Here is a 23,845-nt window from a genome sequence, read left to right on the forward strand (position 1 = left end):
ACCGGCAGCCACATCCCCCCACTGCTCTGTTTCCACAGCTTTCCCCAAAGCTCATCCCTGAGAAACTGTGACTCATGCCTGGAACCCCCATCTCAAACTCGCACTATCTACGGAAGATCACATGGGGCCCATCTGGGGTGGAGAATTCCATTCCCTTCAGGGCTGTAGCCATAACAGGCTTTGTAGTCTCCTCTACCTCAGCTGGCTGCTCCTTCTACCCACTCCGATCTCTGCATAAGAAATAGAGAGGGGAGTCAGCACAGTGGCTCATGCCTGTAATCCCAGCATTTTGGATGGCCAAGACAGGCGGATCACCTGAAGTAAGGAGTTCAAGACCAGCCTGCCCAGCATGGTGATACCCCATCTCTACTAAAAATAGAAAAAATTAGTTGGGCGTGATGGCACATGCCTGTAATCCCAAGGACTTGGGAGGCTGAGGCAGGAGAATTGCTTGAACCTGGGAGGCAGAGATTGCAGTGACCTGAGATCACACAACTGCACTCCAGCCTGGGCGATAAGAGTGAAAAAAAAAAAGAAAGAAAAGAAAGAAAAAAAAGAAATAGGGGAATCTGAGTGGACTTTTGAGATGCTAATATCCCTTCATCCCTGCTGCATCCCCTTATCCTATGCCCGGCCTCCCCCGTGCTGCTCAAATTGGACACGTCATGATTACCTCCTCCAGGGCCAGGACGCCCCTGAGCTTCCCCATGCTGGTCACGTAAGCGAGGTGGAGGCCGAGGAGTGAGAACAGGGTGTGAGTCTGAGTGCGAAGAGCACAGGTCAGCGCACGTTCCTTGCCCCACAGCTCCCCGCCCTCCCTGCAGCCCTGAGCAGTCAGCAAAGGACTTGCCTTGTGCAGGGTTGTCTGCTCCACCAGCTGGAAGGGAGACTGGTCAATACAGCAGGAATCAAAACAGACAGGCTGGCTCAGCTGCTCCTGCTCCCAGGCCTCAATCTGTTAGCCAGAGGAGGAAGGTCACCAAAATCACAGAGCCTCCTGTCACCCCAGATACCTGATTCTGACCCCAAATGGCCCTCCTAGCCCCTGCCCAGAATCTGAAAACATGGAAGGACTGATCACAGATCCCCCAGATCAGAGGCCTTCCTCCTTCTCCCCAGGTGACAGAGCCTCTCCGTCCTTCCTCATCAGGCCCCCAGCCCACCCTGCACCCCCAGGTACCCAGAACATCCCCCCTTCTTCTAGGCCCCAAGTCTCCCATCCCCTGGTGTCCCAAACATTTGTGATTTCCAACCTCTTTCCATCTATTTTCCACTACTCCTAGAAGAGGTGGGGCTTCAATCAAGCCAGACTGCTTTCTGCTCTTCAAACATGCCTTCCCCTGCTCTGGCTTCATGTTCTGACCATCTGGAGTTCCTTTACCTGCCCTTCCCTGTCCCCTGACTCTCCCATTCAGACGTGTTTCTCCCTTTTTAAAATTCCCATAGTACTTGCTGGTCTCTCCTTTTCAGAAATGACATTGGCCATGCTCCCTGCTGTACTGGCATTTGTCTTACTTTTACCTAATAGGTGGAAACTTCTTGAGTGTTATGTGGTATCAACTGCTGCATATTGTGAAGAAACTAGCACATCACCTCTCATGCAGGGAATCATGGTGAGTACTTGTTGAAATTGAAGAGCTATACTGGACCTCTTGGTACTTAGCTGACTTGAGCAAAGCCAGTTTTTGTTTTTGCCTATGACAAAAGGCACAAAGGCCAGCCATCCCCTTGACTAGATATGCACACCAAAATTCCCAGTAGTCCCAATAATCCATTACATCTCTGGCTCTCACACGTGTTTCTAAAATTTTCTAAAATCTCTTTTCAGTCAGTACCCTCTGAATGACCTAGAACTCTATTTTCCTATTTGTCCAAATCTACGTCTCTCAAACTTCAGAGAATGTCACCAAATGCCATTATATAGATTTAGGATCTAGTGTGTGGTCCATAGTGATGCGCACTCCACCTGTCCTGTCCTGGTATTTCTGGATTACAATCATGCCTCCTCTATACTCTCATCTTCCTGAGTAATGGATTACACAGGGTTACATAGCATAGGATGGACGACCACTTAGCAGGTGTGTTGTAGAGAAGATTTAGGTAGAGGATGGGGGCTAGACCTTGCCAACCATAGTTTGGTCCATCCTGTCCTCTTGGTCCTTTCTATGGTCATCTGTGGCCTTACGCTCCGTTTTTGCCTTTCCTTAACAATGAGGCAATATTTTCAGTGAATGATTATCAAGTACATCCTCTTTGCCAAGCATTATTCTAATTTCCTTAAATGTTTTAGCTTAATCTTCTCCAATAACGCTATCATTATCTTTATTTTATAGATGAGGAAACAGAGGTACAGAGTGTTTAAGTCATTTGCCCAGGATTGTACAGTTGTTTGTATCCCAGGAATACAAACAGTAGTCAAGATTAGAAGCCTAGCTCCACTAGTTTTTTGCCCAAGGGATACAGGACATTGCTGTTGAGGCTGATGTGTTCCGCTACTTGAATAAACTCAGTCCCAGTCAGAAACAGACTGTGTGAGGCCGGGCGCGGTGGTTCAAGCCTGTAATACCAGCACTTTGGGAGGCCGAGGTGGGTGGATCACGAGGTCAAGAGATCGAGACCATCCTGGTCAACATGGTGAAACCCCATCTCTACTAAAAATACAAAAAATTAGCTGGGCATGGTGGCGCGTGCCTGTAATCCCAGCTACTCAGGAGGCTGAGGCAGGAGAATTGCCTGAACCCAGGAGGCAGAGGTTGCGGTGAGCCGAGATCGCGCCATTGCACTCCAGCCTGGGTAACAAGAGTGAAACTCCGTCTCAAAAAAAAAAAAAAAAAAAAAAAGAAAGAAAAGAAAAAAGAAAAAAAGAAACAGATTGTGTGTGTACTCCAGAGTATGCAGAATTAAAGAAATCCTAGCAGGAACTTCTGGCAACATATAATTTAATCTTTCAACATTCCCACACTGCACTTATACTGTTTTTAGGTCAATATCAACATCTTGATATTGTCAAGTGTGTCATCTGGTCTGAAAATTGTGTTCAAAATATCCTGAATTTTGACTCCTATTGTATCATCTTTTTTTTTTTTTTTTTGAGACGGAGTTTCGCTCTTGTTACCTGGGCTGGAGTGCAATGGCGTGATCTTGGCTCACCGCAACCTCCGCCTCCTGGGTTCAGGGAATTCTCCTGCCTCAACCTCCTGAGTAGCTGGGATTACAGGCATGTGCCACCATGCCCAGCTAATTTTTTATATTTTTAGTAGAGACGAGGTTTCACCATGTTGACCAGGATGGTCTCGATCTCTTGACCTTGTGATCCACCTGCCTCGGCCTCCCAAAGTGCTGGGATTACAGGCTTGAGCCACCGCGCCCTGCAACTCCTATTGTATCTTATCCCTCTAAAATGTCTCAATGAATCACATGGGAGTTGGTAGCTCCTTAAAGTCTTCCTTGAAAAAGACATAAGCTAGAAATGATGGTCTACCTTATTTTTATTCCTCGCTGTACTTTATTTCCAGTGGTCATTAAATAACCACAATGATCAACTAGCTGGTTTTCTCTCTGGTGCATTGAAAAAAAAAAAAAACAGGAAAACTTATTATTATTGATTTTAGCAATCTAACAAAATACTCCTTAATTGTAGTTTTGGCCTTTCTGATTCCTGCTTGTGGGCAGAAGGAATAGTATTTCTTTTTCCTCTGTGATCATCTATTGGATTTTTCCACAAGTCTTTTATCAGAAGTGTGTGTGTTTTGAAGGGTGGGGAAGGTTTCCATTCTCTGTTATCACTCACAACACCCTCCTCCAACCCGGTAATGCTTTTCATTGTCAGGACATATTTATTCTGGATATCGAATAAGGTGTTTATTTAAAAATAATATCTGCTCTGTGTGTGTGTGTGTGTGTGTGTGTGTGTGTGTGTGTGTGTGTCAGCTTCATACTTTACAAGCTTTACGTTTCCAGCCTTTGCAGCAAAGGTACGTTCCTTTTACCATATGGAATAGTTGCCAGTGGATTTTCTTTGTTGTTCCTCCATAACCCCTTGGCATGTTCTGGTCTGGACTGTTCAGCTGCCTGCTTCCAATCACTATTCCACATTCTGTTCCCTCCTCACAACGAAGCGCATTCAGAATGCTGGATTTTTCTCTCTTGGAGATTTGATAACTACCTCTTTTAGGAAAATAGGCATTTGTTTGCCCCCATGAGGCACCGTGGTCATTATTTTCTTCCTTTTTCAGTTCTTCCCAGTAGCAGTGCCTAGCATTTTCCAGTTGTTCACCGTCTCACGGCCCTGATCAATCCAGAACAGTAACCTCCACCAGGAGCAGATTTCCTCATTTTAGTTTTATTTTTTTGAGGCAGAATCTGGCTCTGTCACCCATGCTGGAGTGCAGTGATATGATCTTGGCTCACTGCAACCTCTGCCTCCTGGATTCAAGTGATTTTCATGCCTCAGCCTCCCAAGTAGGTGAGATTACAGGCACCCTCCACTATGCCCGGCTAATTTTTTGTATTTTTTGTATTTTTTTTTTTTTTTTGAGACAGAGTCTCACTCTGTCGCCAGGCGCCAGGCTGGAGTGCAGTGGCACAATCTCGGCTCACTGCAACCTCCACCTCCTGGATTCAAGCAATTCTTCCGCCTCAGCCTCCTAAGTAGCTGGGACTACAGGCACACGCCACCACGCCCAGCTAATTTTTATATTTTTAGTAGAGTTGGGGTTTCACCGTGTTGGCCAGGATGGTCTTGAAACTCCTGACTTCAGGTGATCTGCCCGCCTCGGCCTCCCAAAGTGCTGGGATTGCAGGCGTGAGCCACTGCACCCAGCTTCCCATTTTAGTTTTAATGTTTTTCTTCCATCTTGCTGTTTTAGTGCCAGCCTCCTGGTGCCATTTTACTTCCATTAAAGCTTTGCCTGATCCAGAAAGTCCATAATCTCTAAAACGTCTGGGGCCCATCTTAGCATCATGGCCCCATTTACTCATGGAGGCTCAATGCTTTCCTCTTCTGAAATGACTGTATCCCTCTGAGAACACCTCCATGTCCTGTCACACACTCATTACTCTCTCCATAATCATCCTTATTTCCATCCTCTCAAAATACTTCCCATTCTATTTCATGACAACACAATAAAGAAGGTAGAAACAAATGTGTAATATCTTCATTTGGCAGAACAATGCACCCCAGGTGTCGGTTTCCCTTACTCACCTCTTCAGGTGACATGTAATCCACTAAATCTGTGGAATCCTAGAGAAGACAGACATAGGTCCAGGTTATTTCCCTTTTCTTCCCACGGTAGCTATGGGTCCCAGTGAAACAATAGCTATGGCTCCCTGGCTAGGACCAACGATGCCTCCCTTCTATCAACCCTTCCATATGAGCAAATTTCTCCTCTTTGGTGGGGTCTCTGCCTTCCTAAGAACTGTGGGTTTCTCACTCTTCAAGGGCAGCCTCCCTTTCCCCTGTACCATCAAACACATCTCCTCTCACCTGGGTTGCTTTCTTCTTTGTGGGGCGAGCTCTGCCCAGGAAGCAGCGAAGCAGGGACTGGAAGATGGAGGGTCTTTGACCTGAGAGGAGTGGTGAGTGGATGAAAATGGGTTGCAAAGCAACAGGAAATGGCCAGCTCCCCGCCCCCAGGTGCCTGACATTTTCCCTCCAAAGAGGTGTACTTCCCAGGTACCTTACCCTCTCTGCTCCCACTCCCTGGGACAGTAACAAGGAAAACAGATGAATAAGAACCCCTCCCTCCCTCAATCCCCCAGCCTCACCCCCCCACCTCCCATAGGAGTTGCATGCAGGTCAAGATCAGGTCCAAGTGACCAGAAAGAACCCTCAGGCTGAGTTGGAGTGCATGAGGGAAGAGTGTCACCTGCAGGCTCTGGTGCTTCCGGCTGCTGTTTGTGGCCAGGCAGAGGCCCATTGGGCTCTTCTGGGGACAGAGGGGCAGTAGGAGAGGGGTGGGGAGGAGGGGAAGGAGGCAGCTGTAAGGAAGAGTAAGGAATCTCAGCCTGCTGGGAGCAGTGACTGCCTGGGGCTTCACTGTCTTCACCAGTCCATGACGTTCATAAATCCCTATATCCCTTTGATTTGTCGAGGATACCATCATCTGTAACCTTATCTTCTTTAGTCCCTGGATCTAGGGACACTGGTCTCTTTGGAACCTGATCCAGAATTTCTGGCTTTCTCAGTTAACAGCCTCTCCCCTCCCTCTTTGCACTACTTTCAGGGAAACTACGCCTACCCCAGCCCAGCGCAGCCCAGCCGACGCCTTTCCCTTTGCTATTCATCTGTCCCGCTCCCTGGCCCTTCCCGGCACGGTCACCTCGCTCTTCCCAGAGAAGTCTTCGTCTTCATCCTCATCCACAAAGGAGAACGACTCGGGCCGGCCTGGAGGCGCGCCGGGGAGCCCTTCCCCAGCCAGCCGCGCCTTCCCGTCGTAAGGCAGCTCGGACAACTTCCGCGCCATCTCCTGGGCCGCGCGCAGCCTGCGCTCAGGACACAGGTGGCGCTGCAGGAGGGCCTGCAGTTCCGAGCGCTCCACCGAGCCCAGCAGGATCATGGAATCTGGGGGAAGTCCACGCCCTGCCTAAGCGCCCCCTCCAAGCCCTCCTGCACCACCGCGCTCCGCACCCCGAGAAGAACAAGAGAAGCGTCCCCTACCACGCCCCCACATCTCTCTCAGCTTCCTACAAACTCAGTTTAAGAATCCTCCAAGACTAACCTCGCTCAATACCTTTTATTTCATCCATTTAGCGGGTACAGGGCCAATTGGTAGAGCACTAATTAGGCTAATTTGCGCTTATTTGGATGAGGTCTTACATAGACTTCGGACAAGTGAGCTGATAATTAAGTATGCTAATCAATGCTGTCCAAATAAAAAGAAACATGAGAAGCCATTCAAATAAGCTGAGATGTGAAGACACTTTGTTAGAAGTCTGTAGGCAATATAAACATATCTCTACCTGGAAGAAGGGAAACAAGGCAACTCTCCCTTTTGTGTCTGACATTTTATCACTTAAAAAACCTGAGCCAGGTGCGGTGACTCATGCCTGTAATCCCGGCATTTTGGGAGGCCTAGGCGGGTGGATCACCTGAGGTTAGGAGTTCGAGACCAGCCTTGGCCAACATGGTGAAACCCCATCTCTACTAAAAATACAAAAATTAGCCAGGGGTGGTGGCAGGTGCCTGTAATCCCAACTACTCGGAAGGCTGAGGCAAGAGAATTGCTTGAATCCAGGGGGCAGTGCAGTGAGCTGAGATTGTACCATTGAACTCCAGCCTGGGCAACAAGAGCAAAACTGTCTCAAAAACAAAACAAAGAAAAAAACAAAACAAAACAAAACAAACAAACAAAAAACTTGTATCCTGCTAGGATAAAAACAAAATGCCTACTTTTCCTGAAAAGGTCTTTATATGATTATTGAAATTCTGCTACTGTAATTAACATTTTTATTAAGTTTTAAGGCCATGACACTGCAGCAGTGTTACAGAGATGAATTTTGCTGTTAGGTCTCAGTCATTATTATGAAAACCTTATGCCTGATTTGTTGGCTGTACCCCTGCTCTAATAAAAAGCCTCTGCTGTAACTTGGAAGGTATCTGAGATTTGGGGAAATATTTGAATTAATCTAATTTAAGAAATTTGGATATTCTGATTATCAGAAATCAGAACTAACAATATTAATAGCTCCAAATGGCCTTACATAATTTTTCTTTATTACACTAATTCAAACACTAGGCAAGTATTCATGTAATATCTAGCAGATACCTATAACAAGGCATCCTGTGTATGCAGCATTTATAGCCTCTATTATCAAGGAATACCTATCTAGTGAGGAAGACAAGGCATGGATATATAAACCACAATAAGAAATCATACAAAGTAGGACGAAGTGTCAAAGGATGGTGAGGGCAGAGAAATGTGCAATTATTAACTACTAAAAGCCATTCATTCACTTCTCCATATGAAACAGTTCCGGCTGGGCACAGTGGCTCATGCCTGTAATCCCAGCACTTTGGGAGGCCGAGGTGGGTGGATCACCCGAGGTCAGGAGTTAGACACCAGCCTGGCCAATGTGGTGAAACCCGTCTCTACTAAAAATACAAAATTAGCAGGGCGTGACGGTGTTCTCCTGTAATTCCAGCTACTCAGGAGGCTGAGGCCAGAGAATCGCTTAGAACCCAGGAGACAGAGGTTGCAGTGAACTGAGATTGTGCCATTGCACTCCAGCCTAGGTGACAGAGTGAGACTCTGTCTCTTAAAAAATAAAAAAAAAATAAATAAATAAAATAAAAAGAAACAGTTCCAACTCTTCCATAAGTTGGGCATTAAAAAACAGGCATGACTTAGTTAAGCATCAAAGGGAACCATGTAAGAAGCTACGGGAGGCCAGGCGCGGTGGCTCACACCTGTAATCCCAGCACTTTGGGAGGCCAGGGAGGGTGGATCATGAGGTCAAGAGATCGAGACTGTCCTGGCCAACATGGTGAAACCCCGTCTCTACTAAAAATACAAAAAAAATTAGCTGGGCGTGGTGGCGCACGCCTGTAGTCCCAGCTACTTGGGAGGCTGAGGTGGGAGAATTGCTTGAACCTGGGAGGCAGAGGTTGCAGTGAGCCGAGGTTGCACCACTACACTCCAGCCTGGTGCCTGGTGACAGAGAGAGACTCTGTCTCAAACAAACAAACAAAAAAAGAAGCTATGGGATTTACATTAATAGTCGTTATTCATAGATTCCCTATGAATTCAGCTACTCACTAAAATACGTTTGTAACTCAAAGCCAATACTAGAGGTGTTCTTGCTGTAATTCGCAGACATGCATAGAGCAACAAAGATTTTGAGTTGCACGATGCCCCTGCTCTCAGCTGAAGCTGAACAAAGGAGTTCAACATTGTAGTCTATTTAATGCCATGCTTTTTGCATTTTTGTGCTTTGTGTTGGTGATTTTGCTGCTGAAAATGGCCACTGAGTATAATGTCAAAGTGCTTTCTTCTGTTCCTGGTTCGAGAAGGCTGTGATGAGCCTTATTGAGAAAATGTATGTGTTAAGTAAGCCTAATTCAGGCATGGGTTATGGTGCTGTTGACCACAAGTTCATTATCAATTAATCAACAATATCTATTAAATAAGGTGTCTTCACCAGAAACACACATGCAACAAGGTTATGTATTGATTGGTTGATGGAAATGTGGCCAGAGGCTCACAGGAACCCAGCCCTGTATTTTTCCTAGGAGCAATTGCTCAGTATAGTATTTGAACTTAATACTTAATTGAACATAACTACCATGAATTATGAGAATCAACTATATTTAATTGGATTTTTAACTGTCTTTTTGTGCTTGTGTTATGGCTTAATTTTTCCTTCCTTGTGCATAGCACATTGGATGGCCCCTAAAGACAACCTCCCACCGCAGGGCCTCCTCTACCTCTGTGTGACCCTTGTTCAGGTCACTAGCTCTGGAGTCTGTTTCCTTCCTTCCCACTGACCTTTTGAGTCAACCAGTGGTAAAGTCTTGACTGTGGTGGTCTGGAGCAGGGTTCGCAACTCTCCGTATGTGTAAGAAGCTGAAACAAACTTCACATCACGTACCATGATGTCCTCAACAAAGATGGTATATTTGCTATGGAGAGAGAAAGCATGGTGGGTTAGCCCCACCATATACCTATCCCTTCCATTCCTGCCATAAGATTTGCCATACTTTCAGTCACTCACAATATCTACTAAATGCATGAGGATACAATAATAATTTAAAACTGTGTTTCCAAACATTAACCTTAAGCTCAATCTCAACCTCAGAACCTCCCACTCTCCCCATCAGATCTGAACTAATTCCAGCTAATGCCCCTGACCTGAGCTGGTTCCAGCCAAGGTCAGGCAGGTAGGGTAGCTTCTTGACCTGGATGATGCTGTCATAGAGAGAGGGCTGTAGGCTCTGAGCCACCATGTTGGCCAAGATAACAGCCACCATCATGGGTAGGATGTGAGCAATCTGACCAGTTAATTCGAAGCAAATCACAGCTGTGGAGACTGTGTGGGACACGGCACCAGTCAGTGCTGCGGCTCCTAGAATGACACAGGAATACACCTGTAGGTTAGGAATGCCATTCTTAGCATGGAGGACATTCGGGGATGGGATGGAAACAACACAGAATGAGAGACATGACCTGGTCAGTGCCAGCACTCATAATGATTTGTCAAGAGTAGGGACTACACGCTGGGCGCGGTGGCTCCCGCCTGTAATTCCAGCACTTTGGGAGGTCGAGGCAGGCAGATCATGAGGTCAGGAGTTCAAGACCAGCCTGGCCAACATGGTGAAACCCCATCTCTACTAAAAATACAGAAATGAGCTGGGCATGGTGGCACATGCCTGTAACCCTAGCTACTCTGGAGGCTGAGGCAGGAGAATTGTTTGAACCGGGACCCGGGAGGTGGAGGTTGCAATGAGCCAAGATCATGCCACTGCACTCTACCCTGGGCTGCAGAGCGAGATTCTGTCTCAAAAAAAAAAAAAAAAAAAAAAAAAAGTAGGGACTACAATGCTGAACTCTTAAAAAATCATCATTTTGATCTCATTCTATAACCTTCACCAAGTTACAAAATCTCTGTGTGTGCCAACATTTTCATTTATTGCATGAAGATAGTGATGCCCTATCCATTTCTTGCTTTTAAAAGTTTGGATGATTATTCACTGAGCATTTTATTTTATTATTTTTAATTATCATCATTATTATTACTGTTGTTATTTGAGACAGAGTCTCACTCTGTCGCCCAGGCTGGAGCGCAGTGGTGCGATCTTGGCTCATGGCAACCACCACCTCCCAGGTTCAAGTGATTCTCCTGCTTCAGCCTCCCAAGTAGCTGGGACTACGGGCACGCACCACCATACATGTCTAATTTTTGTATTTTTTAGTAGAAACCAGATTTTGCCATCTTGGCTAGGCTGGTTTTGAATTCCTGGCCTCATGTGATCTGTCTGCCTTGGCCTCCCAAAATGCTGGGATTACAGGCGTGAACCACCATGTCAGGCCTCTTCACTGAGCATTTTACAACTCAGTTATGACTTTTTTTTTTTTTACCTTGGGCTTTAGGTATTAATGCCAACAATTAATAAGTAAATAGAGCGAAAACCCAAGAATCATGCTATGGACTTGGAGCAATGAGACCTGTGTCAGATCCTGATCTGTTTTTCAATGGAATGAGTAGAGCTTAATTCCTCTGGAGTCCCATGCTCTCAACTATAAAGTGAACGGGGTCATTTAGATGATTTCTAAGACACTTGTAGATCTAAAACTTTATAATTCTATAAGCTCTCTGAAGATAGAATCTATCTTAATTTTTGGTAGGATAGGAAGGAAGGAAGGAAAGATGGAGTCACAAAAAGGGAAATATAGGGAGGAATGACACTACTGGATAATGCATACAACATACTTCAGAACATAACAATCACCAGACGTGTATACTAGGAAATATTCACAAGGGAGGCATGTGTACCAGGGAAGCATGAAGATGAAGAACAAGAGTTGATGACCCTCACTGATGAAAGAGGCTTTTTATAAAGAAACTGTGTGGGGGGAGCAGGGTACCAAATGAGCTAGAAAGCTGGTCAACACTTCTCTATCTAGGGAAGGCATGGCCTTAGATGCGATGGGATTTTGGTGAAGAAGAAAGCATAATAATCCCAGAATTCTATTGGTGTTAGGCATAGCTCTATCTCAGAAGTCATTTTAGAATAAAGAAACTAAGGCTCAGAAGGGCAGCGATCTTTCTTCATGGTCACTGGTAACACATGGCAGGAGAAGCCCAGAGCCATGTTTCTTAGCTCTTAGTTGTGTTCTCTTAGTCCCTGTCAATATCAACATATCTCAGGTTGAGTCAATCATCAGCAACCTGAGCCAATCACCCGCATTGTTGGTTCCATGATTCTTAGAAAGGGAAGACAGAACCTTTATCAAACATCCAGACACAATCCTAGAATCTTACAATCTTATTTAATCCCTGTAATCCTTTTCTACATGAGGAAACTAAGGCTTATAGAAGTTCAGTAAGAGCTAATGAGAGTCAGAGCCATGGGTTTGTTATCTGAGTAAAAGCTGAGTTAAGTAGCACTAAATTGAAACCATATTGTGTAACGTAGAATGAAGATGCAATGGGAGAGTTTAAGTGTGGGGATCTGGGGTACTCAAGTGTTTGATTCCAGGGAAGTGGGAATGTTTCTTACCAATTACTGCATAGCCCCCAGGTAGGATTTTGTAGATGATGTCATCAAATAAAATACCATCAGGAAACAGCATGGCCATGATCTCTCCTACCAGCCTTCCAAATGCAGCTCCTAGAGGGAAGATAAAAGGAAGGAAGGTGTTAGGAGATCCAAGTTCCTTGCCCTCTGTTTTCAGAACCAATCTCTCCTTGGGCATTAAGACCAAACACAAACGCCCACCATCCCGGGCCTTTCCTTATTTTTCCTGTATTCTAGATTGCAACTGTCAGTCAGATCCCAGACTTCCCATCAGAACTTACCTAGCACAAAAACGGGCATGAAGCCTCCGCAGGGTATGGGCATAGTGGTGGCCACGATGGACATCCAGAACTGGAGTAAAAAGAAGCATTGGAATACCCTCTCAACTCTGCCCAACAGACATGCACACACCCAACTCCCTTCCCACTATCCTTTCCACAGAAATCCTGGGATAGCTGATCCTTCTGAAAGCCATTTTGCCTGCCACCCTTCTTCCAGAAACAAAAAACAGAGCTCTCAGGCTGAGATGACCAAAGACAATACTATCAGAAGGTTCCTCTAGATGGCTAGACCAAATCCCTCCTACTTTGAATGCCTATATTTGCCTTCCAGCATTCTAGCTAGAATAAGGAATGGAGCCCCAGAGTAATTCTCTTTCTCTGCCCCGAAAGAGCCCCAATCCATTGTACCCATTTAGTCCAGAAAGTTTGCCTCAGCAAAGTAGCCTGAAACTCTTGAAGCTGGAGGAAAACCTTTCCTACTCAGGTTATATTTCTAAAAATGAGCTCCAGTTTTTTTTTTTTTTTTTTTTTTTTGAGACAGATTCTCACTCTATCACTCAGGCTGGAGTGCAGTGGCACGATCTCAGCTCACTGCAACCTCTGCCTCCGAGTTTGAAGCAATTTTCCTGCCTCGGCCTCCTGAGTAGGAGTAGCTGAGACTACAGGTACATGCCACCATGTCTAGCTAATTTTTTTTTTTTTAAGTAGAGATGGGGTTTTGCAATGTTGCCCAGGCTGGTCTCGAACTCCTGAGCTCACGCAATCCACCTGCCTCTGCCTCCAAAAGTGCTGGGATTACGGGTGTAAGCCACTGCGCCTGGCCAAGGAGCTCCAGTTCTAAGTGTCAGACATTTAAAGTCTGAGTGACTTATTGTGTGATTAATCTAATTTCATTGTGGTCATTCATAGAGCCACCTATATGGAGAAACTCACAGTAGAACCTGGAGAGAAAATTTACCTGCCTAAGCCACTTGCTTTAACCATCAAATCACCTTAAGCAAGGATCAAAAATTAGTTCTGTCCTGGCTCTCTAAAGGAACGGCAAATCGAGAAAGCCTGATTCAGTCAATGTAATAGAAAAAATCTCTAAGGCCAACTTTGTAAGCTAGAATTCCAATAGAAATAGAGACAATTTTAGCAAAAGCATTATGTACATTTTGAGGCAAAGAGGACAAAAGAATTGGGAAATAGAATGGAAAAAAGGCTAGTGGCTGAACTTTTTAAATATCTGTAAAAGAAATAAAAATATCAGATGTAATATGTAAGCAAAGCAACAGGTTTATATATCCCTTCCAAAATAAGTAAGCCAATTTTAGAAAAGGATCTCAAACTTATTAGGTACAAGATGGTAGCTGCTAAAGCTCAGGACAAACTGCCAAGATGAAAGTACTGGCAATTTTAGAGCTGTGGGCAATTGCACCATAAACTAATGAGAAATATATTTCTTAATTTTCAGAACCTTAGAAAGAAAGAATTCCCACCATCCAGGGCTGACCTCAGGAGGTCTTTCTCAAAGACTTTCTCAAAGACTCTGAGAAAGTCTCATCCCAGAAGCTCTGATATGAGGCAAAAGACACACTCCTTTATGTCAGAATATGATTACTCAAAAACAGTTGAGAACCGCAAAAATAAATGGGCAAAATGAAGAGAGTAGAGACTGAGGATTCCCTGAGGACAGAGAGCGCATCTTGTCCTTCCTGCCTCCGCTCTGCACTGGCACAGTGCTCAATAAATATAGGAAGGAGGTAGCCAGGTGAGTGTATAGAAAGGAAGGAAGGAAAGAGGAAGATGGGCTGGACAAATAGTATTCATGCAAAGGAGAAAAAGTTTATCAGAGCTAATATTTGCTAGAACACTAGAGTAATGCTCATCCAGGGGAACTTGTTTTAATTTAAAATGCCGATGACCAGACCTTGCTGGAAGCTACCACATCAGATCGTCAGCAGATAGAGCGATAGGCATTTGTAGTTTAAGCTTCTTAAGTGACTCTGACATTTAACAGTTGGAGACCCCTTGAACCATCATGTACCATCTCTTTGAAATAAGAACATAAGAGCCATAGAGATTTTGTAGGCTCAGGTTAATCTGAAAGCTCTAGCAATTCATGTAACAGGTGACCAATAGGTCTGATTTCAGAGGATGAACTTTAGATTATCCTCCGAGATATGTGTAAGAACAGTATTAGGATCAGAAGACATTGAAGTTACCAACTTCTGTAGCACAAAGGATGACACAAGAGATTATCAAAATTTTTTTAGCTATTGGCACATGAAAGAAAAGGTCCGGAAGTAATGTTAAACACAAATAACTCCCAAGACTTTCTGATCTTTTCCTCCATACCTCCCTCCCTCCCTTCCTCCCTCCCTTCCTCCCTTTCTCTTTCTCTATTCCTTTCTTCTTCTTTTTTGTTTTTTGATGGACGCTCACTCTGTCACCCAAGCTGGTGTGCAGTGGCACGATCTCAGCTCACTGCAACCTCTGCCTCTTGCATTCAAGCAATTCTCCTGCCTCAGCCTCCTGAGGAGCTGGGATTACAGGCATCCACCACCATGCCTGGCTAATTTTTGTATTTTTGGTAGAGACGGGGTTTTGCCATGTTGGTTAGGCTGGTCTCAAACTCCTGACCTTAGGTGATCCGCCTGCCTTGCTCTCCCAAAGTGCTGGGATTACAGGTATAAGCCACCGTACCAAGACTTTTTTTTTCTTTCTTTGTTTTTCAGATATAGACCTACAGAACTCCCAAGATTTTAAACACTCAATTCCAGAGAACTGGAAACTGAAAACCTATTATGACAGATTCTACCATATACAGGCCTTTCGTTAGAAGGAGCAAAATGAACAATTCACTTCAGGAGAATGAAGTGAAAGGAGTGAAAAAAAAATTCTGCAGCCTCAGGGTGTGCAGAGAACTTAGTGATACTAGGTAACAATGTTAGACTTATTAAAAGGGAAATGAGAATTTGGAATGGTATTCATACTCATTGTAAAAACACTTCTCTTGATATATAATGTAATGACACTTTCCATGTCATGAGACTGAGAAAGACAGAAGTTGGAAGATAGAAGTTCCTTTCATTAATATTATAAAAGAGCTGAATTGAGATTCTCACCTGCCTGTACAGATACTGCCCAAAGACCATATAGACTAAATTTCAAATTAGACAGTGGAAAAATAGTTTCAGTCATGTTTATATTTTAATTTAGCTATGTATTCTACCTAGCTAAAAAATAAGAGTATAGTTATTGTGTCCAATGATTAGACAGCGAAAATGCTGGGAAGTGGTGATAACCAGGGAGTATCATAGATTTGTAGCAGTGAATGGTTTTATGTGTATAAATATTACAGGATATTATGGCCCTGCTGCAAATGATTGGGCTTGAAATATAGCCCAGGAAGTATGTGGGGTTTTTTCCTGACACATGTATGATGTAACATTATCAAGGATATAATCTAGTGGGAAATTAATAAAGGTGGCATAGAGTTGAGTCCTCTATATTATCTAAGTAGGTTTCTCAAAATAAGCTTGAATTAGTGAAGTGGAATCCAGATATATTCTTGGGAATCTGAGGAGCTGGGATGAGGTTTGGGGGAAATGTTGAAAAAATATACAGTATTTTGTTTCTACAGAACTTTTCGAAATCTTGATATTTTAAAGGTACACATGATTCCAATGTTGCCATATAGCTCAGTCTAGTGGAACCTCAGAAAAATACAGTTATCATCATTGGTCCAATTCTGAGATCCACTAAATTTGTACTTGGTTACTGTAGGTGGGTTTGTATACTCAACAGTTAATTATAGGAGGTTGGGATTTATGAATTAGAGAAGATGAACTCTATAATGAAAGTCCAAAAATCAAATCCCTAACAAGACACTGAGAATTTCTTTTATGATAAAAATGTCAAATCTCTTGAAGAAAGACATTTTTAAAGGGATTAAATTAATAAAGTGAGTGTGCAAAATATGAATGCTATAAACCCAATTAAACCATCTGAAGTGAAATGCGGAAGATCATTTGCAAATATAGTTTCTAGAAACCCATAGTACACCCTGAAAATATGTTACAGAGTTGAAATCTGGTGTATCAAGTATCTGCTCTCTGTAGTCACAACATCATTGAAAAGTACATTAAATGAACAGCAAAAAAAAGAAGAACATTTTAAAATATTTTAAAATATTTTTTCTATTCCAAGCATTAGATTAGCCAAAGATTAATGATGAAATATTATGTACTTGGCACAAAGTAAATGCTTAATAACACTTATTGAACAAATGAATACATGAACCCACTGTAGCTATTGCAATATAAATATAACTTAGTGACTCATATCCTGGGAAAATGTAGATTTATAAAAGGTATCATAAATAAGTTAATAGCAAAGTATTCAAAAGCTTGAAAGTTCAGTATGAACAGCCTTATAAATGAGGACTCTAATATACAGAGGAAAATGTTGTGTTATTTAGGCAAGACCTACTTTAGTAAAAAGGCTAATCATCACAAAAGAAAAAAAGGGCAGTCAACAATTTTTTTTTTTTTTTGAGATAGTTTTGCTCTTGTGCCCCAGGCTGGAGTGCAATGGCACAAAACTGGCTCACTGCAACCTCCTCCTCCTGGGTTCAAGCGATTCTCCTGCCTCAGCCTCCTGAGTAGCTGGGATTACAGGCGTGCACCACCACACCTGGCTAATTTTGTATTTTTAGTAGAGACAGGGTTTCACCATGTTGATCAGACTGGTCTTGAACTCCTGACCTCAGGTGATCCACCTGTTTCAGCCTCCCAAAATGCTGTAATTACAGGTGTGAGCCACCATGCCCAGCCAGCAATTAGCAATTGTATAAATGTCACAACCAGGGATAGAAATAAAAATATCTTACTACAAGGCAGTAATTGAGAAATCTATAAATACATGATCCTTAATGGGCAGATATGATAAAGAACTGATGTAAAAGAGATCATCTTTTGTTGCCCAGTTGAAGCTAGAATGGCAAAATCCTCACCGTTTCATTACCTAAATAGAGAATAATAACATTTATACAAATTATGTGTTACAATTAATTGTATTAATTAAATACAATTAATTTAAATATTTTATCCCTTTTGACGTTCTACAAAAGAGATTATTCACAAGACTGGGAAAAAAAAAAAGATGTACAAATCACCTAAAAAATGGATCATCAGATACATGAAGAATGAAGTACTTAATTGTCTAACAAGTGGGGGGATTAGGTTAATGAAGCCAAGGCTTTTACAGTTATCTATAATGCTTAACTCTATCCTGTACTTTTTTGCTTGGCTATTGTGATAGCTTAATAATTTAACAAGAAGAACAATCAGAAGGGTTAAGCCAAACAACAGTAAGTTGTATGAACAAAGCACTCACTAAGACATGAATAGAGCAATTAACTCAGACACTGGTTTACTTCTTCCGAAACTTACTACTCTATGGTTTTGTTTTGTTTTTGAGAATTGGCTCACTGCAACCCCTACTTCCTGAGTTCAAGCGATTCTCCTGCCTCAGTCTCCTGAGTAGCTGGGATTACAGGCATGCGCCACCATGCCCGGCTAATTTTTTTGTATTTTTAGTAGAGATGTAGTTTTGCCATATTGGCTAGGTTGTTCTCGAACTCCTGGCATCAAGTGATCCACCTGCCTCAGCTTCCCAAAGTGCTAGGATTACAGGCGTGAGCCACCATGCCCGGTCAGCTCTATGGTTTTCAAACGACTTATTTCTAGGTTGGATGTAGACCAAATGAAGTTCTACCCCTTCCTACTCTATGCAAACCCTGGGTTCCCAGACTGAAAACAGACCGAGGTTTAGGGCATAGGTAGTATCAGGGGCAGTACCTTCATGACGAAGAAGAGAAAGATGATGATGACAACGTTGACCTGGGGGTGAATCCACACAGCTGACTGGCCCAGGCTCTTGGGGTCACCTGCATGTTTCACCCATGTATTGTTGTCAAACAAAGTACTGATGGCTTCGCGGGGCATCAGCTGGGAAAGGAGGAAGCAGAAGGAGTGGGTACTCCAGGGAGAGCCTGTACTTCTGTTTTTTAACTGAACTTATTCCCCAGCCTCATTATTCAAGGGTCTCTTTTGCCCTTTTCTCAGGGAGAATCTAGAAAGTCTATCCTTGCACAAAACTACTTATGCTCTGAAGCCAGAGGGATGTCTGTGCTGTTTCCTCTTTCCCATGTGGCCCCAGTAACCTAGTCATATGCTCAGTGAACCGCCCCACCTCAGCTCCCCAAGAGCTGACCTCTCCAGCCATGAATTGACCCATTCCTGGTGGGAAGGTGAATGAGGCAATGACAAAGGTAATGATTCCAGGATACAGCAGGCGGCTGAAAAAGAAACAGAGTTAACCCCCACAATTCAGCCAACTCACAGTAAATACCATACCGAATGTTGGCAAGCTGAAGTTTCCTGTAGTCCACTGTAGTCTCGTTTCTTTAAATGAAGATTCTCTTCATGCAAAAAAATAATATTTGAAGCTGAGTGTGGTGGCTCATGCTGGCAATCCCAGCATTTTGGGATGCCAAGGTGGGCAGACCACTTGAAGTTAGGAGTTTGAGACCAGCCTGGCCAACATGGTGAAATCTTGTCTCTACTAAAAGTACAAAAATTAGCCAGACACAGTGGCACATGCCTGTAATCCCAGCACTTTGGGAGGCCAAGGTGGGCAGACCACTTGAGGTCAGGAGTTCGAGATCAGCCTAGCCAACATGGTGAAACTCCATCTCTACTAAAAATACAAAAATTAACTGGGCGTGGTGGTGCCGCCTGTAAACCTAACTGCTCAGGAGGCTGAGGCATGAGAATCGCTTGAACCCAGGAGACAGAGGTTACAGTCAGCTGAGATCACACCACTGCACTCCAGCTTGGGTGATGGCGTGAGACTTTGTCTCAAAAAACAAAAACAAACAAACAATCTTTAAAGGGGAGACCACACAATTCACCCCCTAACCATGGTATCAGGGGTTCCTTATATTTTAATGAAAGCCACCCAGAGGCATTAACACCTTCCCCAAAGATAAAAAGGGAGGAACTCTTAGAGAAACCAGAAAGTAAATGGGTAGGGCAAAAGAAGGGCAGTGACTCACTGCTTAGCAAGAAACTGGCTGAGGGCCTTGTGCTTTCGGACACCGAGCATGACTTGGCGATGCAGATACACAAATACAGCTCCCAGGAGCCCACAGCAAATCCTGAGGGTGTAATTTATAGAGTTGGAATCTTACAGACATGAAATCCTCATCTCTTGGCCCTAGCTACTGCAGGGAAACAAATACCAGGCTTCTGCCTTTCCTATCTACCCACATCGACCCCAGCAATGTACTCCATCTGTGCCAACCCCACCTTCTTTCCAGCTTGGGTCCCTTCCAATCTACAGCCTCACCCCATTCCCTGCTCACCACACACAGCGCAGGTAACCCCACTGACCCGATGGCAGCAAAAGCTGGGAGTTCCTTCAGGTCAAAGGGGAAATCCATTCGGAAATTGGTTCTGAATAGAGCAGTGATGGTGACTATAGGATGGAAAAGCCAGGATTAAGGTGGGAGCTTTGTAGAAACCCGACGGGACACAGAGGTGGGCAGTTTTCAGGATTAGTTCCTTCCTTCCTCCATACCCAGTTTTTCCTCTTGAATCTCTTGAATGTATTTTCTTCTTTTCTTTTTCTTTCTTTTTTTCTGAGACAGAGGCTTGCTCTGTTGCCCAGGCTGGAGTGCAATGGCGTGATCTTGGCTCACTGCAATATCCGCCTCCTGGGTTCAAGCAATTCTCTGCCTCAGCCTCCAAAGTAACTGGGATTACAGACACCTGCCACCACACCTGGCTAATTTTTAGTAGAGACGGGCTTTCACCATGTTGCTCAGGCTGGTCTCGAATTCCTGACCTCATGATTCACCTGCCTCTGCCTCCCAAAGTGCTGGGATTACAGGTGTGAGCCACGATGCCCGGCCGTATTTTTCTTTTTTCTACATACATCCCTCTATGGATGTACTTCCCTACTCCGGGACCTATATCTTTGTCATATGCCCTTGGGCCTTGGTCCCACCCTTCAAAAGATGCCACCCATTGTTCCTTTTCTGAACTGCCCCACAGAGATTTCCTCTGCACCAGCATTTCTGTTTCACATGGCCTCCACCCCAGGCCTCCTTGGTTACCAGCATCCTTGTTCCACACAGCCAGCACTCGGAACACGAAGGCACTGAACGTGGCTGCAAAGAATCCTCGCCAGTAGTTACGAACAGCAAAGTAGGTGGAGGTGACCTCGATGCTAAATAGCACACCTGCAGGGGCACAGAAGTGGAGTCGGGGACAGACAGCAGTGAAAGGGCTCCCCCACACTCCCCCCTCCTTGGACCTAAGGAGTTTTGCTGAAACATGAATCCGGGCAGAAGCAGTAGTGGAAAATAATGATCTCTTGGATTCCTACACTCAAAACCACACACCTGCTCAGGCTATGAATTTTTTGTTTTTACTTTTATTTCAGACCAGGGATGGGTCCAACAAGACACAGAGAAGATTGAAAATGAATGGGCCTTCAACCTCCAAAACATGAGGATCAAGTGTCCATGCCCTTTGCATCCCTTAGAATGTAGGACTGAATGGTGTTTCAAAACTATCAGATACCCACATGGACTAAAGGCAGTTGAAAAAATTCTGCAGAAAAGTCAAGAGAGAGAAAGTTCCAGAGCAGGTCCTCAGCAGAGTTGTCAAGCAGAGCTCAGGATTCACAGGGACTCTCCTTAACACCCTCCTCTGGACTTTCCTTCCGCCCTACGTATACCACGTACCTGGGGCAACTTTATAAGGAAGACAGAATTAAAATAGGAGGGGGCTTTGCAGGAGCTGACAATCCTCGATAGTCCAAGAAAAGAAGCTAGAGGAGTCATACACATCCTTAAAAAACTATTACTAAAAACCTGCCTTAAAAGCACGAAAGCAAGGGGAAAAACCAAGAGGCTAGAAGAAGATAAAAACAATGATGCTTAAGAAAGGTGGGTGAGGCAAAAGGAAAGCTAAGTAGTAGTTCTAAGTAGTACTGTTTCTGAGCGTAGGTGCTGGAGCAGAAATTGAGGGGGTAGAGCTACAGAAAAAGAACAAGGGTTGGTAGGGACAAAGTAAGGAATGCGAGTGAGGCCATAAAAAGCAATACTCAAGAGATGTAAAGAAAAAAAAATCTTTCAACATATTAAGAATAAGCGGGGGCGGGGGGGTGGACTTTAATCCAATGCAAAGTAAAAATTGATGACAAGATTACCTAAAACCTGGCTAAACCTCATCTTTATCCAAAATGAGAGAGGAGGACCAGGGAAATGCCAGCACCCACATAACTGGATGAATGGAGATGAGGCCTGGCCTCAGGAAACCATGAACTGGGCAGGTTTATCCCCTTTCTCTCCCTGTGAACAGGGTGAACGCCCCCTTCAGGCAGCATCTCACATCCTAGTAATTTTCTTCTCCCTGAGCTACAATCAAATGTCCTATCTCTTGAATCCCCCAGGACCACCACTTTCTCGTCTATAGATGACAGTTGACTAGTTACATCGAGTCATTTGCACCAAGGGGAGGGTGGTCTAATGGTTACATCAGGTCCTTTGCAGCAGGGGGAGGGTTGCCTAATGGTTACTCCCAGATGCAGCAGCTGCTGCAGTTTGGCAGAGAATTTCCAGTGGTCCGTCCCAAGTCCCCTTTCCTGGAAAGCCATCCCCAATCCTCCTCTTCAGGCTGAAACCATCCGTCCTTCAGCCTGCACCCTCAGAATTCTGGGCTGTTATAGCACCACCACTTTCAGATCTGGATATTTGTTTACATTTCTGAGATCCCCTAGGATTGAAAATTCCTTGGAGGCCGGGCACGGTGGCTCACGCCTGTAATTCCAGCACTTTGGGAGGCCGAGGTGGGTGGATCACGAGGTCAGGAGTTCGAGACCAGCCTGGTCAACATGGTGAAACTCCACCTCTACTAAAAACACAAAAATTAGTTGGGTGCAGTAGCAACCTCAGCTACTTGGGAGGCTGAGGCAGGAGAATTGCTTGAACCCGGGAGATGGAGGTTGCAGAGAGCAGAGATTGCACCACTGCACTCCAGCCTGAGTGACAGAGCAAGCCTCCATCTCGGGGGGAAAAAAAATTCCTTGGAAACCAGCACCTAGTACGGTGGCTGGTGCGTAATCAGGGCTGAAGGCCTATTCTAGGGATGAGCAGAGGAGGAGAGGAAATGACAGGATGAGGAAAGAGAACGAAAGAGAATAGAATTTCAGAAAACAGAGCAAGGCAATGGGCAATGTGGGGCAGACAGAGCTTGCTGATGACCCCTTCTGCCCTGCTCTTCACATCACATCAGGTAAGCAGCTGCCTCTGAGGCCTAAAAGGAGGATTTGACACAGCGGGAATCCGGCAGAGTGAGTCTCTCTCCTTTTCTATACCAGTGACAAAAGCAGTCAGTTTTGACTTGCTCGGGTGTAAACTATGCAACTGATGAATATTTTACAACAATTTTTTTTGAAATCCTGGGCTAGGTTTTCTTTCCCACAATGTGGTTCTGGGACATTTTCCCTTGTAGTCTGTCACTGTATGCTCCAGAATGAGAGCTAATTTTAATATAAGCCTGAGCCAAACATAAAATGTGCAGTTAAAAGGAAACAAGGCATTAAAAACAAAAACAGCTTTTGAAAACTCTCTTCTCAGGTTCCGGAACATTGCTCTTTTCCCACCCTGGATTTCTTCTCTACCTTCTCTGCTGCTCCTGTGCCTCTGTCCAACCCTGAGCTCTGTCCTTGTTCTCCTACTCCTGCCACTCATAGGCACACTGTCTCTCTCAATTTCATGTATGCTCCTGTCATCGGCTACACCTATATGCTGCTGATTAGCAAAGCTATGTTCCTGAGCTTCAGACTCATCAACCCCACTGCACAAACAGTATCACCTAGATATGCCATAGGAACATCAAAGGCAATATCCTCCAAAGTGAAAAGTATCAGCGAGCTCCCCCTACACTCAAAGTGAAATGTATCACCTAGCTTCCCACCACACTCTGAAATGTATCAGCTAGCTCCCTGCCCAGACCTGTTTGGTCACACCCAATCTTGGCTACTAAAACCACTATCCACCCAATTGCCCTTGCAGGAAACCTGGGTGTTAGCCTAGAGCCCTCCTTTCTTTTACCCTATACAAAATTAATCACCAGGTGTGGTGGCTTATGCCTGTAAGCCCAGCACTTTGCGAGCTGAGGTGGGCAGATCACTTGAGGCCAGGAGTTTGGTACCAGCCTGGTCAACATGGAAAAACCCCATTTCTATTAAAAAATACAAAAATTAGCCA

At 44.4% G+C, this 23,845-nt stretch overlaps 1 protein-coding gene across 1 annotated transcript in view; it reads right to left on the reverse strand.

Moving 5' to 3' along the window:
* CLCN1 (chloride voltage-gated channel 1) overlaps positions 1–23,845 on the reverse strand; it is a 48,883-nt gene that overhangs the window by 2,170 nt on the left and 22,868 nt on the right. The window contains exons 9-23 of the mRNA XM_039472582.2: positions 20,684–20,809; positions 19,959–20,043; positions 19,622–19,723; positions 18,778–18,862; positions 18,363–18,512; positions 12,517–12,586; positions 12,218–12,328; positions 9,849–10,062; positions 9,486–9,619; positions 6,321–6,562; positions 5,868–5,979; positions 5,486–5,565; positions 5,204–5,242; positions 851–955; positions 674–760 (exon numbers count right to left, since the gene is read on the reverse strand). Coding sequence (XP_039328516.2) covers positions 674–760; positions 851–955; positions 5,204–5,242; positions 5,486–5,565; positions 5,868–5,979; positions 6,321–6,562; positions 9,486–9,619; positions 9,849–10,062; positions 12,218–12,328; positions 12,517–12,586; positions 18,363–18,512; positions 18,778–18,862; positions 19,622–19,723; positions 19,959–20,043; positions 20,684–20,809 — 1,742 coding nt within the window. The remainder of the gene's footprint in view (positions 1–673; positions 761–850; positions 956–5,203; positions 5,243–5,485; positions 5,566–5,867; positions 5,980–6,320; positions 6,563–9,485; positions 9,620–9,848; positions 10,063–12,217; positions 12,329–12,516; positions 12,587–18,362; positions 18,513–18,777; positions 18,863–19,621; positions 19,724–19,958; positions 20,044–20,683; positions 20,810–23,845) is intronic.

The sequence above is a fragment of the Saimiri boliviensis genome, chromosome 10 (genome assembly GCF_048565385.1).
Source record: "Saimiri boliviensis isolate mSaiBol1 chromosome 10, mSaiBol1.pri, whole genome shotgun sequence".
In the NCBI taxonomy this organism is placed as follows: domain Eukaryota; kingdom Metazoa; phylum Chordata; class Mammalia; order Primates; family Cebidae; genus Saimiri; species Saimiri boliviensis.